General features: G+C 39.0%; 1 protein-coding gene across 1 annotated transcript in view; it reads left to right on the plus strand.

Moving 5' to 3' along the window:
• The first annotated feature begins 540 nt into the window (after window positions 1-540).
• The window catches only part of LOC122983944 (mitochondrial intermediate peptidase-like), a 39,135-nt gene continuing 22,284 nt past the window's right edge, over window positions 541-17,391 (plus strand). The window contains exons 1-16 of the mRNA XM_044354149.1: window positions 541-1,180; window positions 1,300-1,473; window positions 2,057-2,145; window positions 2,309-2,395; window positions 2,914-2,977; window positions 3,120-3,302; window positions 3,925-4,081; window positions 4,351-4,399; window positions 5,027-5,087; window positions 5,318-5,370; window positions 9,593-9,746; window positions 9,986-10,063; window positions 11,104-11,311; window positions 13,956-14,065; window positions 14,369-14,443; window positions 15,467-15,583. Coding sequence (XP_044210084.1) covers window positions 1,034-1,180; window positions 1,300-1,473; window positions 2,057-2,145; window positions 2,309-2,395; window positions 2,914-2,977; window positions 3,120-3,302; window positions 3,925-4,081; window positions 4,351-4,399; window positions 5,027-5,087; window positions 5,318-5,370; window positions 9,593-9,746; window positions 9,986-10,063; window positions 11,104-11,311; window positions 13,956-14,065; window positions 14,369-14,443; window positions 15,467-15,583 — 1,806 coding nt within the window. The 5' untranslated portion in view covers window positions 541-1,033. The remainder of the gene's footprint in view (window positions 1,181-1,299; window positions 1,474-2,056; window positions 2,146-2,308; window positions 2,396-2,913; window positions 2,978-3,119; window positions 3,303-3,924; window positions 4,082-4,350; window positions 4,400-5,026; window positions 5,088-5,317; window positions 5,371-9,592; window positions 9,747-9,985; window positions 10,064-11,103; window positions 11,312-13,955; window positions 14,066-14,368; window positions 14,444-15,466; window positions 15,584-17,391) is intronic.

The following is a 17,391-nucleotide window of genomic DNA, read 5'->3' on the forward strand; positions in this document are numbered from 1 at the left end:
CCCCTGAGGGCCCAGGGGCCTCAAGGCAGTTGGCAGTTTTGCTGGTTGGTAATCCAGCCATAAAGCAAGCACATGAGATTAGTGTCAATGTTCACTTTTCTCTCATAAAGAACAGGGAAAAGCGTGGTTTCCAAAATGTTTCACAATTACATTTTTAAGATTTTATTTTATGTTACCTATTTGTTGCATTGTAGTTTTTGGAACTGTATCTCTGAATGATTCATGGCCAAACGACCATTAAAATATTTTGAATAATTTCCGGAGGACAAAACAATTGATTCCCCTATCAATCAATTAGGCTACAATTCATCAGCTTCCAAATAAATTAACATCTGAAACCAATTCACTTTTATTTGTTTTTTTTTTTTTTTTATTAATGATGTATCGGTGTTATTTGTGCTGTTACCATCCGAATATATTTTACAGTTAAATATGATTTTCATACATCACATAAATATCCAGCATGACCTACCTGTGAAGGGGCGTTAAAAAAAAATACCCAACGCCAGTTCCGTGTGACGTCATCACGTACGGGGAATTAATTTTTGGTAGCTTGTCGCACTTTCGACAGATTTGATTTGTATATTTTTTTATTCTTGTTCTTTAAAAACATTACAAAAGTGTAACATTATTTCTAACAGTACACACAATATAATCGCTTTTTATCTGCTATGAATACGGCTTTCTTCAATTCTCATTTATATATTTCTCTTTTTCACGAAAATACGTGCTGCAACGGTCGTTGATAATCAGCCAGCAAGCTAACATGTGAGCTGTTGTGTTGATTGGACTGACAGGTACGCCTCATACATAACTAAAAAACAAACAGTTAGCCTTTAATTCTCCTAAAGAGAAAGCTTAAGAATATATTAACGCTATTTAACAATACATGAGTTATTTACATTCGTCTGAGTTTTTGCAAACAGGCTAACATTGCAGCTGAAGTTTAGCATGTCCTCTGTCAGCACCACAAGCCTTCAGTAGATATTAGCTCAGTACAAGAGGACATACATACAGCAGCATTTAGTACAAAATGTCTGCTTGTAAAAGGTTGCTTTACCTTGTAAAGCACAGGAGCTTGTGGACACATGTGCGGAGAAATGTCACAACATGGTCACCTGTTGGAGCTGCTTTCAATACCAAACCTCACAGAAGACTGAACCTGTCCGAGAAACACAAGGTCTGTAGTTTTTTTTTTTGAATGTCTCTGTTCGGTTTACAACACAGCCTCAGTGAAATAATACACTGCTTTGATTGGTGGTAACCTGTGTGTGTGTGTGTGTGTTTCTGTGGTTGCAGGGTTTGTTTGGAGTGCCAGAGCTGAACTGTCCTGCAGGCTTCCAGGTTGCCACAGAAGCAGCTCTGAAAAGCACCAAGCTCCTGGTGGAAAAAGCTTGTTCTTGTGCTCCAGGGGTTGAGACTGTCGCAGCTTTTGACCAGCTCTCAGATGGTCTGTGTAAAGTGGCTGATCTGGTGAGTTGAACACCTCACAATGTGCTCAACCTTCTCATAATAACTGGGCAGCGATGTAATTAAACTATTGTCAGTTGTTTTATTCAGCTACATTATGATTTATTTTCATGTGCAACCATTAATCCCCTCCAACTCCAGCTGTAGCTAAAACTGTGCAGCATACTCAGTCAGTTTACCTTGTGTATAGACTGATAAATGCACTTGCACTTTGACACTTTTGACCCTTCTGATGTAATATGTGCCCTTGTGGTGATGGATGTTGTCCAGCTACAGACTGGGCCACTGCCATTAATTCCTTTGTATTTAACTCTTTCTAACATTGTCATATTTGTATTTTTTTAGATATATATTTTTTTTGTATGTATAAATAAATTATATTGTATATGTGTACGTGTTTGCAAACTTGCTTGCCTCAAATTGCCCCTTGAGGGACAAATGAAGTATTTTTGAATTGAATTGAATACTGCACACTTTGCTCGTAATAGCTGCTCGAAAAGCCTGGCTTGTCAGTTCATGTGGCAACCTTGTCATTATTACATTGAACTGTACTATATGTAAGATGTAATTTTTCTCCCATATCCAGGCAGACTTTGTAAAAGTGGCACATCCAGATCCAGCGTTTCGTGAGGCCGCAGAGAGGACGTGCATAGAGATTGGCACAGTTGTAGAGAAGTAAGAAGCAACACGTGTTGTTATTATTAACTCATCATTAAAAATTGGTTTCACAACACCAAGAAAATGTGTTGTCATATATGACACTACTGGTCTGCTCTAGTTGAGACAAATCATGAGTAGTATTTGACAGATGTTCAGGTTTTCTGGTTGTATGTTTCAGGCTGAACACAAATGTTAAGCTCTGCAAGAGCCTCAAGAATTTGCTGGACAACCCGGATGTTGTGGCTCAGCTGGACCCTGACACAAGGTAGTTTTACTGCTGTCTTTAGTCTGTGGCACAACTTCAGGCTTTGTACATCTGCAATAAGTGTTGAAGCAACAACAGGAATACAGATGGATCACAAATAAAAGGAAAAAAACAACAAGGGGTTATAGTAAGGCACAGGCCCCCAGAACAGCTTGAATGGTCCCTGTCATAGATTCTCCAAGTGTCTGAACTCTACTCATTCCTCCAAAAGATACTCCCTCATTTGGTGTTTGCAAGATGATGATGAGGGTCACTTTCATTAGTTCAACAATCTCCAACAGGTGTTGATTTGGGTGACATCTGCTGACTGTGACCATAGTATGACTCACATTATTTTCATATGAAAACATTCAGTGATATCTCGTACCCTGCATGGAAGCATCCACATCTTCACTAATTTATTCAGATTTTCCCTTTAATTTTTTCCCCATCTGTAGGATTTATAGTTAACACTTTGCATAATTATATCAACATTTAATGATGGTAGTTTAAATATTCATTTATTTCTACCTCTCTAGGCGAGTGGCAGAGTTGTTCATGTTTGACTTTGAAATCAGTGGGATTCATCTTGATGAGAAACTGGTGAGTTGATCGTGATTCGCTCCAGCTTCGCAGTGAAACATGAATGAGAAAAGATCAAAAATACATAAAGACAGCATCAATAACACATCCTCTCCTGTTCAGTGTAACTGATGTACTGCACTTGCTGCTCTTCTCTCTGCAGAGGAAGGAGGCTGTCGCTCTTCACGTGAAGCTCTTGGATCTTAACAATGAGTTTCTGGTTGGCTCTCACATGCCAAACAGAATTGCAAGGTCTGCAATTCCTGAACATCTACACCTGCACTTTGCAAATGAAGGAAGCTTCATCCAAGTTGGAGGATTACATGCAGATTCCCCTGATGACTTGGTATGTAATGTATTTGGTGTGTGTCACTGGAATATTTTTCCCATTGTCCAGCAGGTGGCGCCTTTGCCATGTGACAGATCATAGGGTTGGCTCCAACAGCAGGTTGGAAATTATTACTAGCCTATCCTGTCCTGATTGGTAATCAAATTTTTTTTTAGTGAGAGTATTTATATTAATTAAATATTGACTTCTGTACTTTCTGATACTTATATTATAAAGTTATATGAAATTCTAAGTACTTTAAGAACTATAACTGATTTTTTGGGTATACATATTCTGTTTAACCTTCATATAACTATAGTACTGCTAAGGTGAATATTATTCTGTCTTAAAGGAGGGTAACAGCACAATCCAGAGTTTCAGTCCAGTAGTATGAGACATTAGCATATTAAGTAGGGATACAGTCAAAGTCATATAAGAGAAAAAATAATTTACATCATTGTATAAAAACATAAGTAAACACTAATCATTGGTTACATCCAGAGATATCTTAGTCTCAATCCTTCTTGCAACTAAATAGGTTGTGTTTTTTCATTCTAGACTTTTACAGCCTCGTGGATATGTTGCTTTTAAATGTTATGTATTATTATGAATTTTGCTCCGTCCTGTCTTCCACTCTTAGGTGCGAGAAATTGCCTACCGGATTTACCTCTATCCAAACGCAGATCTGATGGATTGTCTGGAGGAGCTGCTGAAATGCAGATACAAGTTGGCCAAACTGGTGGGATATGAGTCCTACGGAGACAGAGCCCTGAAGGGCACGATGGCCAAAACACCAGGTTGATTCATCTCTGCTCTTCAGTATTCGTTTATTCATCGTTAGACTGTACTGTAGCTGTGTCACTGTTTGATGTAGAGGTCATGAAAAGGCTGGATTACATAGAAAAGTGTATTTAATGGTGATTAATTCAATACCAATAATAATTCCAAAAGACACCTTTTAGTTTCAATATAATCCACAGAAATCATTTTTCTAAGCTGCTCTTTTTGTGCCTTTGGCTACTAGTCTCAGGTAGTTTTACAACTTTATTTTTATTGCCCTTTGCAGAGACGGTGATGAGCTTTCTTCAGCTGTTAACTGACAAGCTGTCAGACAGGTACAGTTTCCTCTTAAAAGTTTGTTTCAGAGATATAAAAAAATGTATAGATGTGATGCACAGTTTGAAAATGTAGATGGTTGTTACCATCATGACCTTATTTTTGTTTTAGATTGCCTTTTAAGAGAGCTTTGTCATTAAAAACTCTTTCAACTACCCAATTAGTAGTTTTTGTACAACACTGATTTGATGTCTGAGAGAGGGGGATGTGTGAAAGTCTTACCCTTTATGGGAAAAAGTGATTAGATGAGTTCATGTCAGGTGTGCTGTTGATTCTCAGCCTGAGGTATTCTTCTCAGATATTTTTTGTGCGGTGTGATAGTTTTGTGCGGTATGCTCTCCCTGTGTTTTTGCTTGAAAATTCTGTCTGCTCAGGATTCCTTAAACAGTCCAAATATATGCAGTTCATGTGGACCTGAGACTCTTAAGTTACCCACAGTTATGAATGTGAGCCTGGTAGCCTGGCATCAGGTCCAGGGTGTTTCCTTGCCTTCAGCCAAATGCATGCTGGGATAGGCTCTAGCCCCCCTTGACCTTGACTTAAGTATAGGTGGTTAAAGACTGGATTGAATGCCTCTAGTCAATTAGCTCTTAATTCATTTTTATGTTTTTCTTTTTATCTCACAGAACAGCAAAAGACTTCAAGATGATGAGGGACATGAAGAAAAAACTCAACCCTCGTAATTCTGTGAGTGATATTTTGTTTACAACTTCATTTTTACATATGAGGATATTTTTCTCTATTACCCAACATCACAGTATATCCTGATACTTACATCAGTGCAAATATTACACATTTCACTCATAATCAGTCTTATTCAGTTTTAGATTTAGGCTACTGTAATTTAGTTATGTCTCTTTTAGTGTAATTTATTTGGCATTACATGTAAAAGACATACATTGTTTGTTGTTACACAGGAGCTCATGCCATGGGATCATCCCTTCCTCAGTGGCGTCTTGCGTGCTGAAAGGTGAGTAGTTGGCATCTTATGAAACTTATTTTTCAGCTAACTGTCATTTGATGAAGTCATCTCAATCTGTATCTTTGTGATGGTTTTTAGATGTTTGTAACTCCATATTCCAGCATGGTACAAGATGTTATTGCATCCCAGCTTTTCCGCAGGTGTCAGGTGTTACAAAAGGTGATTAAGGGAGAAGCGTGGGAGTTGTGTTAGTGTTCTCTCTCTTTTACACTTTTTCTGATTCAGGACCATACAATCTGGCATACTTAACATGTCCCGACATTCAGGGAGTTATTTTAATTTTAGCCCTCCGTCCAGATGAGTTTTGGGCTCCAAATTCATTTCACTACTATATATTTGACACGTGACTACTTAATCTTAATAAAATATGTTGTGTTTATGTTTAGGAATAGCAATTTTACAATTTTAGGTCAAGTTTAGCCAAACTATTTCTCTGACTGTGTCGGGAGTGTTCTTACTCCCTACTCTCTATATGATTGTTTACAAATGTTCTATATCAAGAAGATTTTTCATATCCTTGAACCTTGTTCAAAGTAGTATTTATAGTAATACTAATTAGTAATTCATAAATTTTATTTGTTTTCTTGTGTTGTTTTTAGCCCTGAAAGTTGTATTTGAATTTATATATTTATTATATTATAATTATTATACTATATTCTATTTATATTATTTTTATTCTAGTTTTTTATTTAATTCATACAGGTAAGATTTGCTGCGTGCACATGGTGTTCTTCAAAAAAGCAAATTTAACAATTTTTTGAGTGAGTTTATAAACTTGGCCAACATGAATATTCATCCGTCTACAGTGACCAACATTTGTGTTGAAATATTTAGTGGATTGAAATGAATCAACAACAATCTTGATAATTGTTATATTGTTCAAGTAATTTGTTACTGAGATGCCAAACATTTGTGAGTGTGTATCTCTTCTCTCTACTAAAGGAAGGAATCTGTCTGTATGTATGTCCTTTGTGTATCTCTTGAACCATTCATCCGATCAACTCCACACCTGGCAGGTGAATGGCTGGGGACCCAAGGGAGTGCAGTGTCAAATTTGGTGCAATCTGGACATGTGATAAGTTTAATGTTAATAAACTGTGAAAAAAACAGTGATCAATGAGCTCTGTGCAGGGTCAGGATGGAGCTTCAGGGCTCTGCCGACTGACTCCAGCATGTCAGAGAGAGACCAGAGATGAGGCGTGACACGAGTCCGAGAAAAGTGCTCTAAAGAGAGAAAAGCAGGCATTGAAAAAAACAGAGCTTTTAATCAAGAATGGACACTCTTACCCTGTGTTTAGACAGAAAGCACAGCATGTTTTGCAGATCAGGTGCAGCAGCGAGTGACTACACAGGAGGCATTCAGGTACATTGTTGAGTGTAGGTCATCCGCATTTTGGAGGAGCCCAGAGCCCAATACACAATGACTGTAGTTAAGCGCGTAAAATGAAGCAAATACTTTCACGGGCAGTTCAAAACCAGTTTGTCTCATATGTTCCGAGACCGTGGCGAGTGTGAAGCGTCACTTCAGACAAAGCACAAATCTTTTGAGCAAACATAGCGTGAGCAGCACGTTTATCAGATCAGCAGCAGCAGCGAGTGAACAGTTGTGTCTACACAGGAGGTGTTCAGGTACATTATTGAGCGTAGGTCACCCGCGTTTTGGAAACGCTCAGAGTCCAATACACAAAGACTGTAGTTAAACACGTAAAACGTAACAAATACTTCCACCTCAGTTCAAAAGCAGTTTGACTCATATGTTCCAAGACTGTGGCGATTCTGAAGCCACTACAGACAAAGTACAAATATTTGGAGCAAACATACCCACTCAAATCTTAACTGAAGGCACAGAAAATAAGAAGAGCCCGATATTATCGATTTACTTTATTTTAGGATCCACATTATTTTATTTTTAATTGCAGCCCTTATTTTACTTGAAATGAGAAAAGAACATGTATTTTTACTATTAGAGTACTTATTATTTATAACATCTGTGTATAATTGAATGTTAGTTTCTTTCATGTTGTTGGTGTATATACTCATTCACATCTTACATCAACTGTAAATATTTTTCTGTGTGTTGAAATAGCGGCCAGAGGCCAAGCAGTCGGCCCGTCCCGGACAGGCATGTTTTGAACAGGCACTGCACTAGTTTGTGTATGAATGTAAATTTCATACCTTTTGAGTTTTGGACTGTTTGCTGGACAAAACAAACAATCCAAGGACATCTACCTGGAACATGTCATAGAAAATTTTTACAATTTCCTGACATCTTATAGACTAAATCTAAATAATAATCAACACATTAATCAATAAATCACTTTAGTTAGTTGCAGCTCTTACCAACAGCTGCTATTATGTGGCATTTGTTTAGAGCTGTTTTGATCTCGTTACTGAAACTCATTTAAACAGCAATTGTTTTGGCATTCAGCACCTCAATCTTAAAACTTCAAGTTGCCATATTGTAAGATTTAGAGCTGCGATCAGTCCGTTTGAGTGTCTCCATCTTTTTACAGATATCTGTCTGTTCTTAATGAACTGCACTTTTCCTTCCCGGCACTCACGGGAGACTTATAACACCACAGTCCAAACTTTCTGGAGAGGGTTTTAGTAAATGTTTATTGCATTATAGATCCCTCGTGTCTCCTTCAGATTTTAGCGGCCACCAGATTGTGTGTGCGCGCTACCATGTGCTGGTGACTGTTCCCAGAGCTTTTGCAGAAAAGTGTATGGTTTGACTTGCTCTCTTCTCTCTCTCTCTCATGCTGCCGCTTCTTGAACAGAGGAAATTTCAGGTCATCTCCTGTCTGGGGTTTTGGGCTCTGCTAGTTGGCAGGAGATCCCTAAAGAAATTTAGGATACAGTCTGATTGCATTAAAAAGAAGTTTCCCCAGAGCTGCTCCTGTTCTCTACTACACACACAACGCACACACAGACACACACACACACACACACACACACACACACACACATGCACACACACAGTCCCACCCACCCACTAGCTGTTAATCTCTCCCTCCCTTTAGTCTCTATCTCATGCTTTTTCTCTCAATCACTCACTCAATCATTTTCTGTCTATCTGCTTTTCCATCAGTAACCATTTGAATTGGAGAGTGTTCAAACCATATTGAAATTAGGTACAGATTGTGTGCTGTGTGTGTGTGTGTGTGTGTGTGTGTGTGTGTGTGTGTGTGTGTGTGTGTGTGTGTGGTAAGCAGAACTGGTAGCTGTGCTCGGCAGCAGTCTGTTATTCATCACTGATAATACACATAAGATGTGGCGTTCAAGCTAAACAACCGTTTGGTTCGGTGGTCTTTATCTAAAGTGTCTTAAAGCACCGTGAATGCATCCATTTTAAGCATGGGTGGCCCCAGTAGAGAAACACGTCTTGGCAGACTTGTGGCTGCTCCACCAGTTGAAATCACATATGTACACTCTGATGGTCAGGGGATTTTTAGCCAGACTGTAGCCTGCAGCACAGCATTTACAGAAATAATGTGTCTGATTAAAACATGGTGGTAATTATCATTCTTTCTTTGTCTTGCCTTCAAAATGAACTATTTGTATGCGAGTTGGGTCAACAACAAGAAGAGACCTTAAGCACATTTTAGTCAAAGCGAGACATAATATACTCTGGTTGTGTTTAAAATAGATCTTGTGTCATCTGAAGACAGATTGTAAGAACTGAGGCTTTTAATCAGTAGTAATGACTTAAATTAGGGTAAAGTTTGAACATTTTCTGCTGAGAGACATGGCACACTTAATTTAGTTTAGTTTGTATTTGGTACAAGTAAGAAAATACAAAAAACACAATACATTGAAAAAAGGAGAGAGAAGGCCACAATAGACAAAACTTAAGTAGTTTGTCACATGATTGTGAATGATGGTATTTATTCCACAGCTGAGCTACTTATTCTCTTCCAGAAACTTGGAAGATGCAATGATTTAAATATCTGGGGTTTATGTGTGAATTACTGAATTGGTCTGAAAAATATATTAAATGTTATGGGTACCAAGTTCAGCTGATACACACACCTGCAGATAAAAATACAGGTTATATATATATATATGTATGTGTGTGTGTGTGTGTTTACATTGGAAATGTAAGGAACAGTCACCTCATCGTGACCTCGCTGTCTGTAGGAGATTATAACTCTTAAGATTCAAAATGGCTGCCTCCTTCATTCATATGTTCTGTTTTTGGTCACGGCAGGTACAACATCGAGCCCAGCCTGTACAGTCCCTACCTGTCTCTGGGCGCCTGTATGGAGGGTCTGAACAACCTCTTCTCTCAGCTGTATGGTGTCTCCCTCATGTCCGAACACCCGAACGCAGGAGAGGTCTGGAGCGAGGATGTCCGCAAACTGGTAGGTCTCGCCAAAACACTGCAAACCATTTATGATTGTACCAATTCTTTGTGACAAAGAGATGTCAATTCCTCATTCTAATATTTCTTATATTGATTTTGATGTACCTGTGTTGTCAATTGAGGTCTCTAGGTTATCTAGCTTGTGGGAAAATGTACAGCAAACATCTATATTTCAAAGATCAAAGTTTTAAAATACTGTTTGTTTGTGTTTATGTCTTTGTGTGTGTGTGTTTTTAGGCTGTGGTACATGAGACAGAGGGATTACTGGGATATATCTACTGTGACTTTTTCCACCGGTCAGATAAACCTCATCAGGTGTGCATACACACACTCACACACTCATCTACTCAGTTTTCAAGGCTCATGGTAGTTTTTCCTCTGAAATTAGGGCTCTCCGTATTTTAATATGCTTTTCACATTTTATTCCTCTACTTTTCTTATTTCCAAGTGAGTTTTATATGGAACAGAAGACTTTGTTGTGTATCAGTGTAACAATATATGACTTGCAGTGTGATATTTCAGTGTTGGAGGGTAATGATTATTAGAAACCAGAAAAAAAAACTAAAGGTAAAGTCACAATCGTTGATAGGCACTTGTGTTATCCTCTTAAAGGTATACTATGCAGGATTTGTCAGTTGGTGTTTGCAAACACACAGTATTCAAAGTTGGCTCCTCCTCCCCGGCTCAACTATTGAGAGAGAGAGAGAGACAGCAGTGGTGATCGAGGGAGCCAGAGAGTGAATGAAGAGAGCGAGCGGCGCCAGCAAGAACAAAGCTGTAAATCAGATAAATAAAATGTTATTTTCTGATAGTTTCACAGCAGTTACGTTCTAAAGCACAAAAAACACACCCACACCTCTGCAAAACCCTGCGGGAAGGTGAAGCATTGCCGGATTTTGATTTCTCTGATCTGTGTATGTGTGTAGCCCTGCCCTTGGTCAAGCAGACACACAGACCTGCAGCTCTTTATATATCCATGACACAGAGAGAGCAGAGGAGAGAGAGGAGACAGCAATGTAACTTGGTCGCTACGCTACGAGTCCCAACTTCACATCCTATGCGCTGTTATTGGCTGGGGGCTACATACCCAGGATGACACCCAGAAGCATCCTGAAAACAGCATAATAATAAGAAAATACAGGCAGTGCGGTTGTGTATCTATTAAATACACCACCACACACTTCTAGTGGATCATAAGTGATCATTGAGAGGGAGTCTATACATTGTTTTTTAGGAAAATCCTGCATAGTATACCTTCAAGTATGTTAGTGACTAAATGTGCATCTTCATCTAAATTATTTTTCTTAATATCAATCTCTCTTTCATGGCCCACCACCACCTTCTCTTCCTCCCAGGATTGCCACTTCACCATCCGCGGTGGCCGCTGGTGCCAGGAAACGGGTCAGTACCAGCTGCCGGTTGTGGTGCTGATGCTGAGCCTGCCCAACCCCACCAAGAGCGCCCCCACCCTTCTCACCCCTGGCATGATGGAGAATCTCTTCCATGAGATGGGACATGCCATGCACTCCATGCTGGGACGCACACGCTACCAGCATGTTACAGGTGAGGTGTACACTCAAACACACACAGAAAGCGTCATTTGAATGTACGTCTTCCTAGAAATGGGAAATAACTCAGCAGTAAGACGTTGCAGTGCACATTAATTATTCAAAAGGTCTTATTCACACTGTTATGCTGGCAGAGGATTTAGTGAAGTTATCACAATTCAGCAGTATGGGAGGTGATTGATGATTTTATGAGCTCTGTATCTGAAAATGATGGCTATGCAGTTCCTAAATGTCACAAGTGAGAAGCATGGTGTCATATACAGAGCTACAGGTTATTCATTATAGTGTGAAGAATTGAAAATGGAGGGTAAATCCAATAAAATTGTAAGCCCTGAGGAGAGCTTTAGACTGTCTAAGTCATTGGATACTGTTTCACTTGTCAGATAAAGCTGATGGATATCTTTGCTAGTAATTCAAGATCCTAAAAGCATTTATTCCACACTAATAACAGTATCCATTAACTGAAGGATTGTGTATGATTTGGCAACTTGAGGCTGTTTCTTTAGTGGACACCATGTTTACACATTTTTAGACATGCTACTTAAATTGTGTCAGAGTGCTTGGGGCAAGTTATCTTTACCCTTTTTAAACATTTCTTTTAATATTCTACTGTATGTTGTACTCTATATTATACCTGATCTTCTGTTCATGGTCAAAATTATGTACTATAATTACAGTCTAAATGAATGAGCACATTGGAGTTGTGCATGAGGACAAGAAGCAAAGATTTGTGTTTATTAAACACTTCCAGAAGCTGCAGCCGCACTTCAGCGCCTTTAGGCTGAACTTTAGGCTGAACGTAATCAGCTTAAGATCATTTAAGACAACCAAAAGCAGTGAATATTCATATTTGAGAAGATGGAAACAGGAAATTTTTGGCATTTTTGCTTGAAAAAAGATGTAAACATTTATTTGGTTGTCAGTTAATCTACAGGAATCATGCAGGAAACACCAATTCTTGGTGCTCTGTGGTTATTGTTTTTAATTCTGGGGGATATAAACACCTGATTTTCCCACACTTTAGCATCTCATGAGATGTGCCTTGGCGTGAAGGCACATATGCAGGTGATATACAGTGCTGCTTGAAAGTTTGTGAACCCTTTAGAATTTGCTCTATTTCTGCATAAATATGACCTGAAACATAATCAGATTTACATTCAAGTCCTAAAACTAGATAAAGAGACAAAAGTTAAAAAAATGAGACATTTTGCCTTATTTACAGAGGAGAAATCTGACTCTTCACTATCAAAGTCTGGTCTTCACAATACAGGTTTGTGGAAGTGTTTCATGGCTCGAACAAAGGATATTTCTGAGGACCTTAGAAGAAGAGTTGTTGATGCTCACCAAGGTGGAAAGGTTTACAAAACCATTTCTAAAGAGTTTGGGCTCTACCAGTCGATTGTCAGGCAGATCGTGTACGAATTGAAGACATCCATCACTATTGTTACTCTCCCCAGGAGTGGTCGATCAACAAAGATCACATCAAGAGCAAGTGTGTAATAAACCGGGAGGCCACAAAGGACCCCAGGGTAACATCTAGGAAACTAAAGGCCTCTCATGCAGTGGTTACATTCAATTTTCATGAGTCCATCATCAGGAGAACATTGAACATCAATGGTGTTCATGGCAGAGTTGCAAGGAGAAAGCCACCTCGTCACGTGGATAAGTCAGAATATGATTGGAAAAATATTCTGTGGATGGATGAGACCAAAATCAAACTTTTTGGCTTGAATAAGAAGCGTTATGTTTGGTGATGAGCAAACACTGCATTCCAGCATAAGAACCTTAACCCATCTGTGAAACACGGTGGTGGTAGTATCATGGTTTGGGCCTCCTTTGCTGCTTCTGGACCAGAACAGCTTGCAATCATTGAAGGAGCTATGCGGTCTGAGTTGTATCAGCAAATTCTACAGAAAAATGTCAAGGTATCTGTCTGTGAACTGAAGCTCCACAGAAAGTGGGTCATGCAGTAAGATAATGACCCTAAATACACAAGTCATTCTTGTGTATTTAGGCTTATTGAGCAGAATACACAACCAGCATTTAAATACTAACCAGTGTTTAGGCTGGTTAGAGCAGAAGAAAGATAATGTTTTGGAATGGCCGAGTTAAAGTCTTGACCTTAATCCTATAGAAATGCTGTAAAGGACCTGAAGCAGACAGTTCATGCAAAGAAGCCCACCAACATCCCTGAGTTGAGACTGTTCTGTGAGGAGGAATTGGCTAATATTCCTCCAAGCCGATGTGCAGGGATGATAAACAGTTACTGGAAGCGTTTGGTTGAAGTTATTGCTGCAAAAGGGGGTCACACCTGTTACTGAAAGCAAGGGTTCACATACTTTTGCCTCATACAAATAAGTAAGATTGGATAATTTTCCTCAATAAATAAATGAAAAAGTTTTTTTTGTCTCATTTGTTTGATTGGGTTCACTTTATCTAGCTTTAGGGCTTGTGTAAATATCTGATCACGTTTTTGGTCCTATTTATGCAGAAATACAGAAAATTCTAAAAGGTTCCCAAACTTTCAAGCAGCACTGTATCTCCTGCCCTCAACCCAAACAGGAAACATGACCTGAGTCATAACTTCCTTTGTTTGAAATTTTTCTTCTTATATCTGAGCTCTGATGTCTCTCCTCTAGGAACCAGATGTGCAACTGACTTCGCTGAAGTCCCTTCCATCCTTATGGAGTACTTTGCCACTGACTATCGAGTCATCAGCCAATTTGCACGCCATTATGAAACCGGACAGGTATGACTAAACCCTGTAAACAAAGACAGTGTTTTATGTAGGCCCATCATTATGAAGATAGATTTATACAAAAAAATCATTATTAAATGTTCAGAAAAATATGTTGTCACATACATCATAATTATAACAATATTAGTTTTTTTATTTTAGCTGTGATGTTATAAGTTATGATTGTGTTACATCAGTTGTTATGACAACCTTTCAGACAGAAGTAACAATTCAGAAGCAAAATATAAAAATATTTAAAAAGCTTTTGGACATACAGATGAGATGAAAATTAGGCCTGTTTGGTTGTCTTCTCAGCCTCTGCCCGAGAGTATGGTGGCTCGCCTGCGTGAGTCGAAGAAGGTGTGCGGAGCCGCAGACACCCAACTGCAGGTATCATGACCGACTTCAAGCACATAACTTGCTATTACATTTGAACGTATACATCACTTTCAAACACAACTACAGGATCCTTTTGCAACTCATGTCAGCCAGCAGAAAGCAAATACAAGGATTGAATATCTTATCATGAAGGAGAAGAGCCGTCTTTGATTTTGAGCTTCAGAGTTTCTTAGTCATGACAGAAAAGTTAAAAATATTGAGTGATAATGAAAAACTCTTCAAGTAGGAAAGACGCCAGTCTTGAAGGGATGAAGGATGTAGAAATATGACTGGTAAACAACAACCAACAGCATCTGGCGGTTGAAGTGTCTGCTTACACTTTTTTTTTCCTCCAACTTGATGTTTGTGAAATCACCACTCAGTACTGATGAATCACTAAACCACATCAGCTTTTTTTTTTTTCATTTTTGCACGGTTGTGGTTTTTTGCTCCCTAGCTGTGTCCAACATCACTTCCTCCTTCACTACTCACTGCACTTAATAGTTAATTTTCTAGTGAGCAGTACATTGAGATTTTGAACATTTACTAATCATCATCATTTTGAATCATCGCAGACATCTGTGGAGTCACACAACTGTAATTTTCACATCTACAAAATGAAATATTGCATTATGGTATTATTAGCCAAAAGAACTATATGTATCATAGTCAATACCTTTTTTATTCATTGTAGAATTTCTAGGGGACTTTATTAGGATACATTCACACACTCTGAATTTAGACTCATACAGTTTTATTTGAGTGATTTCAGTCACAGCCCTTGTTTATGTGCCTTTTAGCAAGTTTGACAAACAGGGATGAAGCTCTGTCATTGTCTAAAACTAAATTCAGTTGTGCTTTAAATGTGTTGCTGATGCTAAATATATCAGTTAAATCACACATTTGTTTGCCCTTATTTTTACAGAGAACTCTATAACTAAATTTCATTACAACAATATGTCCAGACTGTTTTTCTATGCATGTGTGCACAGGACTGATTTAGCAGGATCTATGTTTTTTATTCTTCCCGGGCAGATTTTCTATGCTGTCTTGGACCAGATCTACCACGACAAACCTCAGAACCGCTCCACCACAGAAATCCTCAAGGAGATGCAGCAGAAATTCTACGGCTTGCCTTATACGCCCAATACGGTACATCCCCAACTGTCTTTGTGCTGTTTGTGCTCTTTTTCTTTCGAGTAGCTGGTCTCTTAAATACTGTGTCTTTAGGTCAGTTACAGTCTTCGACGTTGATGGTAATTTGGAGGAAGTTTTGTGCATAATTCCCTAAAGACAGTTAATCACAGCACAGAAACTACACAAGCCTGACTGAGGAGTCTTTTAGCTTTCCTATCTCTTTCTCTCTGGTTTTATATCTTTTACCCAGTCACACCACCACCGTTTAAGGGATTAAAGCCTTTTTTGAAGCCCTGCTAAAATAACAAAGCAGAGGTATACTTTGAATGAGCTCTCCCTGGGGGAAATATTTGAAACTCTTCCTCCCGGTCCTCTAATGAAAAAAGCTCACTATTTCCCCCACTTTTGCAGCTGTGGGCGAGGGAATGAGGCCAGGAGGGAGAAGGGAATCTAAAAAACAGTCATAATTTAGCCAGGAATGGCCTTCATAGAGCATTTACGCTGGGCTATAATTATGTGGGGTGCCATCAGGAATAGAGATTACAGAACCACTGTACATTTGCCTAAATTTCAGTGTCCCGGCCAGCGTTTCTCCTCACAGGAGTCCTCCCACTCTTCTGCCTGTGCCTCGCTTTGTAGCGCCGTCTCCAGAGATTGTGGTTTATGTTATATAGTTTCCCACTGTCCCAGTCGTTCCTCTTCAGCTTTTCAAACCACACTGAAAGCTCTAACAGACACTTTGCCTCCGTGTGCACAACTAACCACAGCAGGATCGTTTTCCCCCCGTTTGAACTCCTCAGAAAACTGAGGATGATTGCGGAGCCTGAGTTTCAAGGATTGGATCAGAGCAAGTGAAAACAGATTTGTTTAGATCCTCCAATGACAGATTCTACTTAAACTTGTTTCTTTTTTAAATTCACCCTCTGGATCTTTATCCAGCACTCCTCATGGAAACACAGCTCAGAGAAAAGTTTCCACAGTAAACTGAAAGTTTTGAGTGGCTAATAGGTTACAGAGAGCCGCAGATTATAAACATTAGGGTGATTCTGACATGTGTATAGTTTATAGAGCGGGGCTATCAGTTCCCTCTGTGTGAGGAGAGAGCGGATCAGCTGTGAGTAACACAGACCACATGGTCACCCTTGAGCTGAAAATAATATTTGGAAATAAAAGGCAGAAAGCAAGGCATCGTGCTCGCTGTGTTGACATTTTTTAATATCTGCGATTCTTGGCTTGAATGCTTCAGGACCAAATGTTTGTTCCTCTTTTTAATGAGCAGAGTTTTTGAAGCACACTCAAGCATATATAATCCACATTCTCCTGTAAAAATGTGGAGTCGCACCAGGAACATAACACCACGAGTTGAGTTTTGAAAGAACAACAACCAAAAAAAAAAAGTCTTTTATCTCACATTCAAGAGGAACTGAGTAAAAAGCCTACGCTGACTTTGTCTCCTTTGTATGTAAGGATCAAAAGGATATCTCGCCGACATGTGACCCACTTGCTCTCTCACAAAAGTCGACATTAATCATTTGATGTTGAGGCATAGAGGGATTGGAAACAAAGAGGAGCTTGAAAGTCTGAAAATCATTTTCGTGGCACGTTGTGACGAGTGTTTAAAGCGTCTTGTCAAAGACTCAGACAGCATACCAAACAGTTCTTCAATAGCTGCTCCAGCTTATTTGTTTCCGAAATATCAACAGTCGTAATTCCTTTGATATCGCATAAATCAAAGAGTCTTCAAATAAAAGGCTTTAGGTTAAACTAAAACAGCTTCGTGCTTTTTCTGTAGCTCTTTTTTTTTTCCACTGTATCAAGTATTT

Source organism: Thunnus albacares, chromosome 6 (assembly GCF_914725855.1).
Source record: "Thunnus albacares chromosome 6, fThuAlb1.1, whole genome shotgun sequence".
NCBI lineage: Eukaryota > Metazoa > Chordata > Actinopteri > Scombriformes > Scombridae > Thunnus > Thunnus albacares.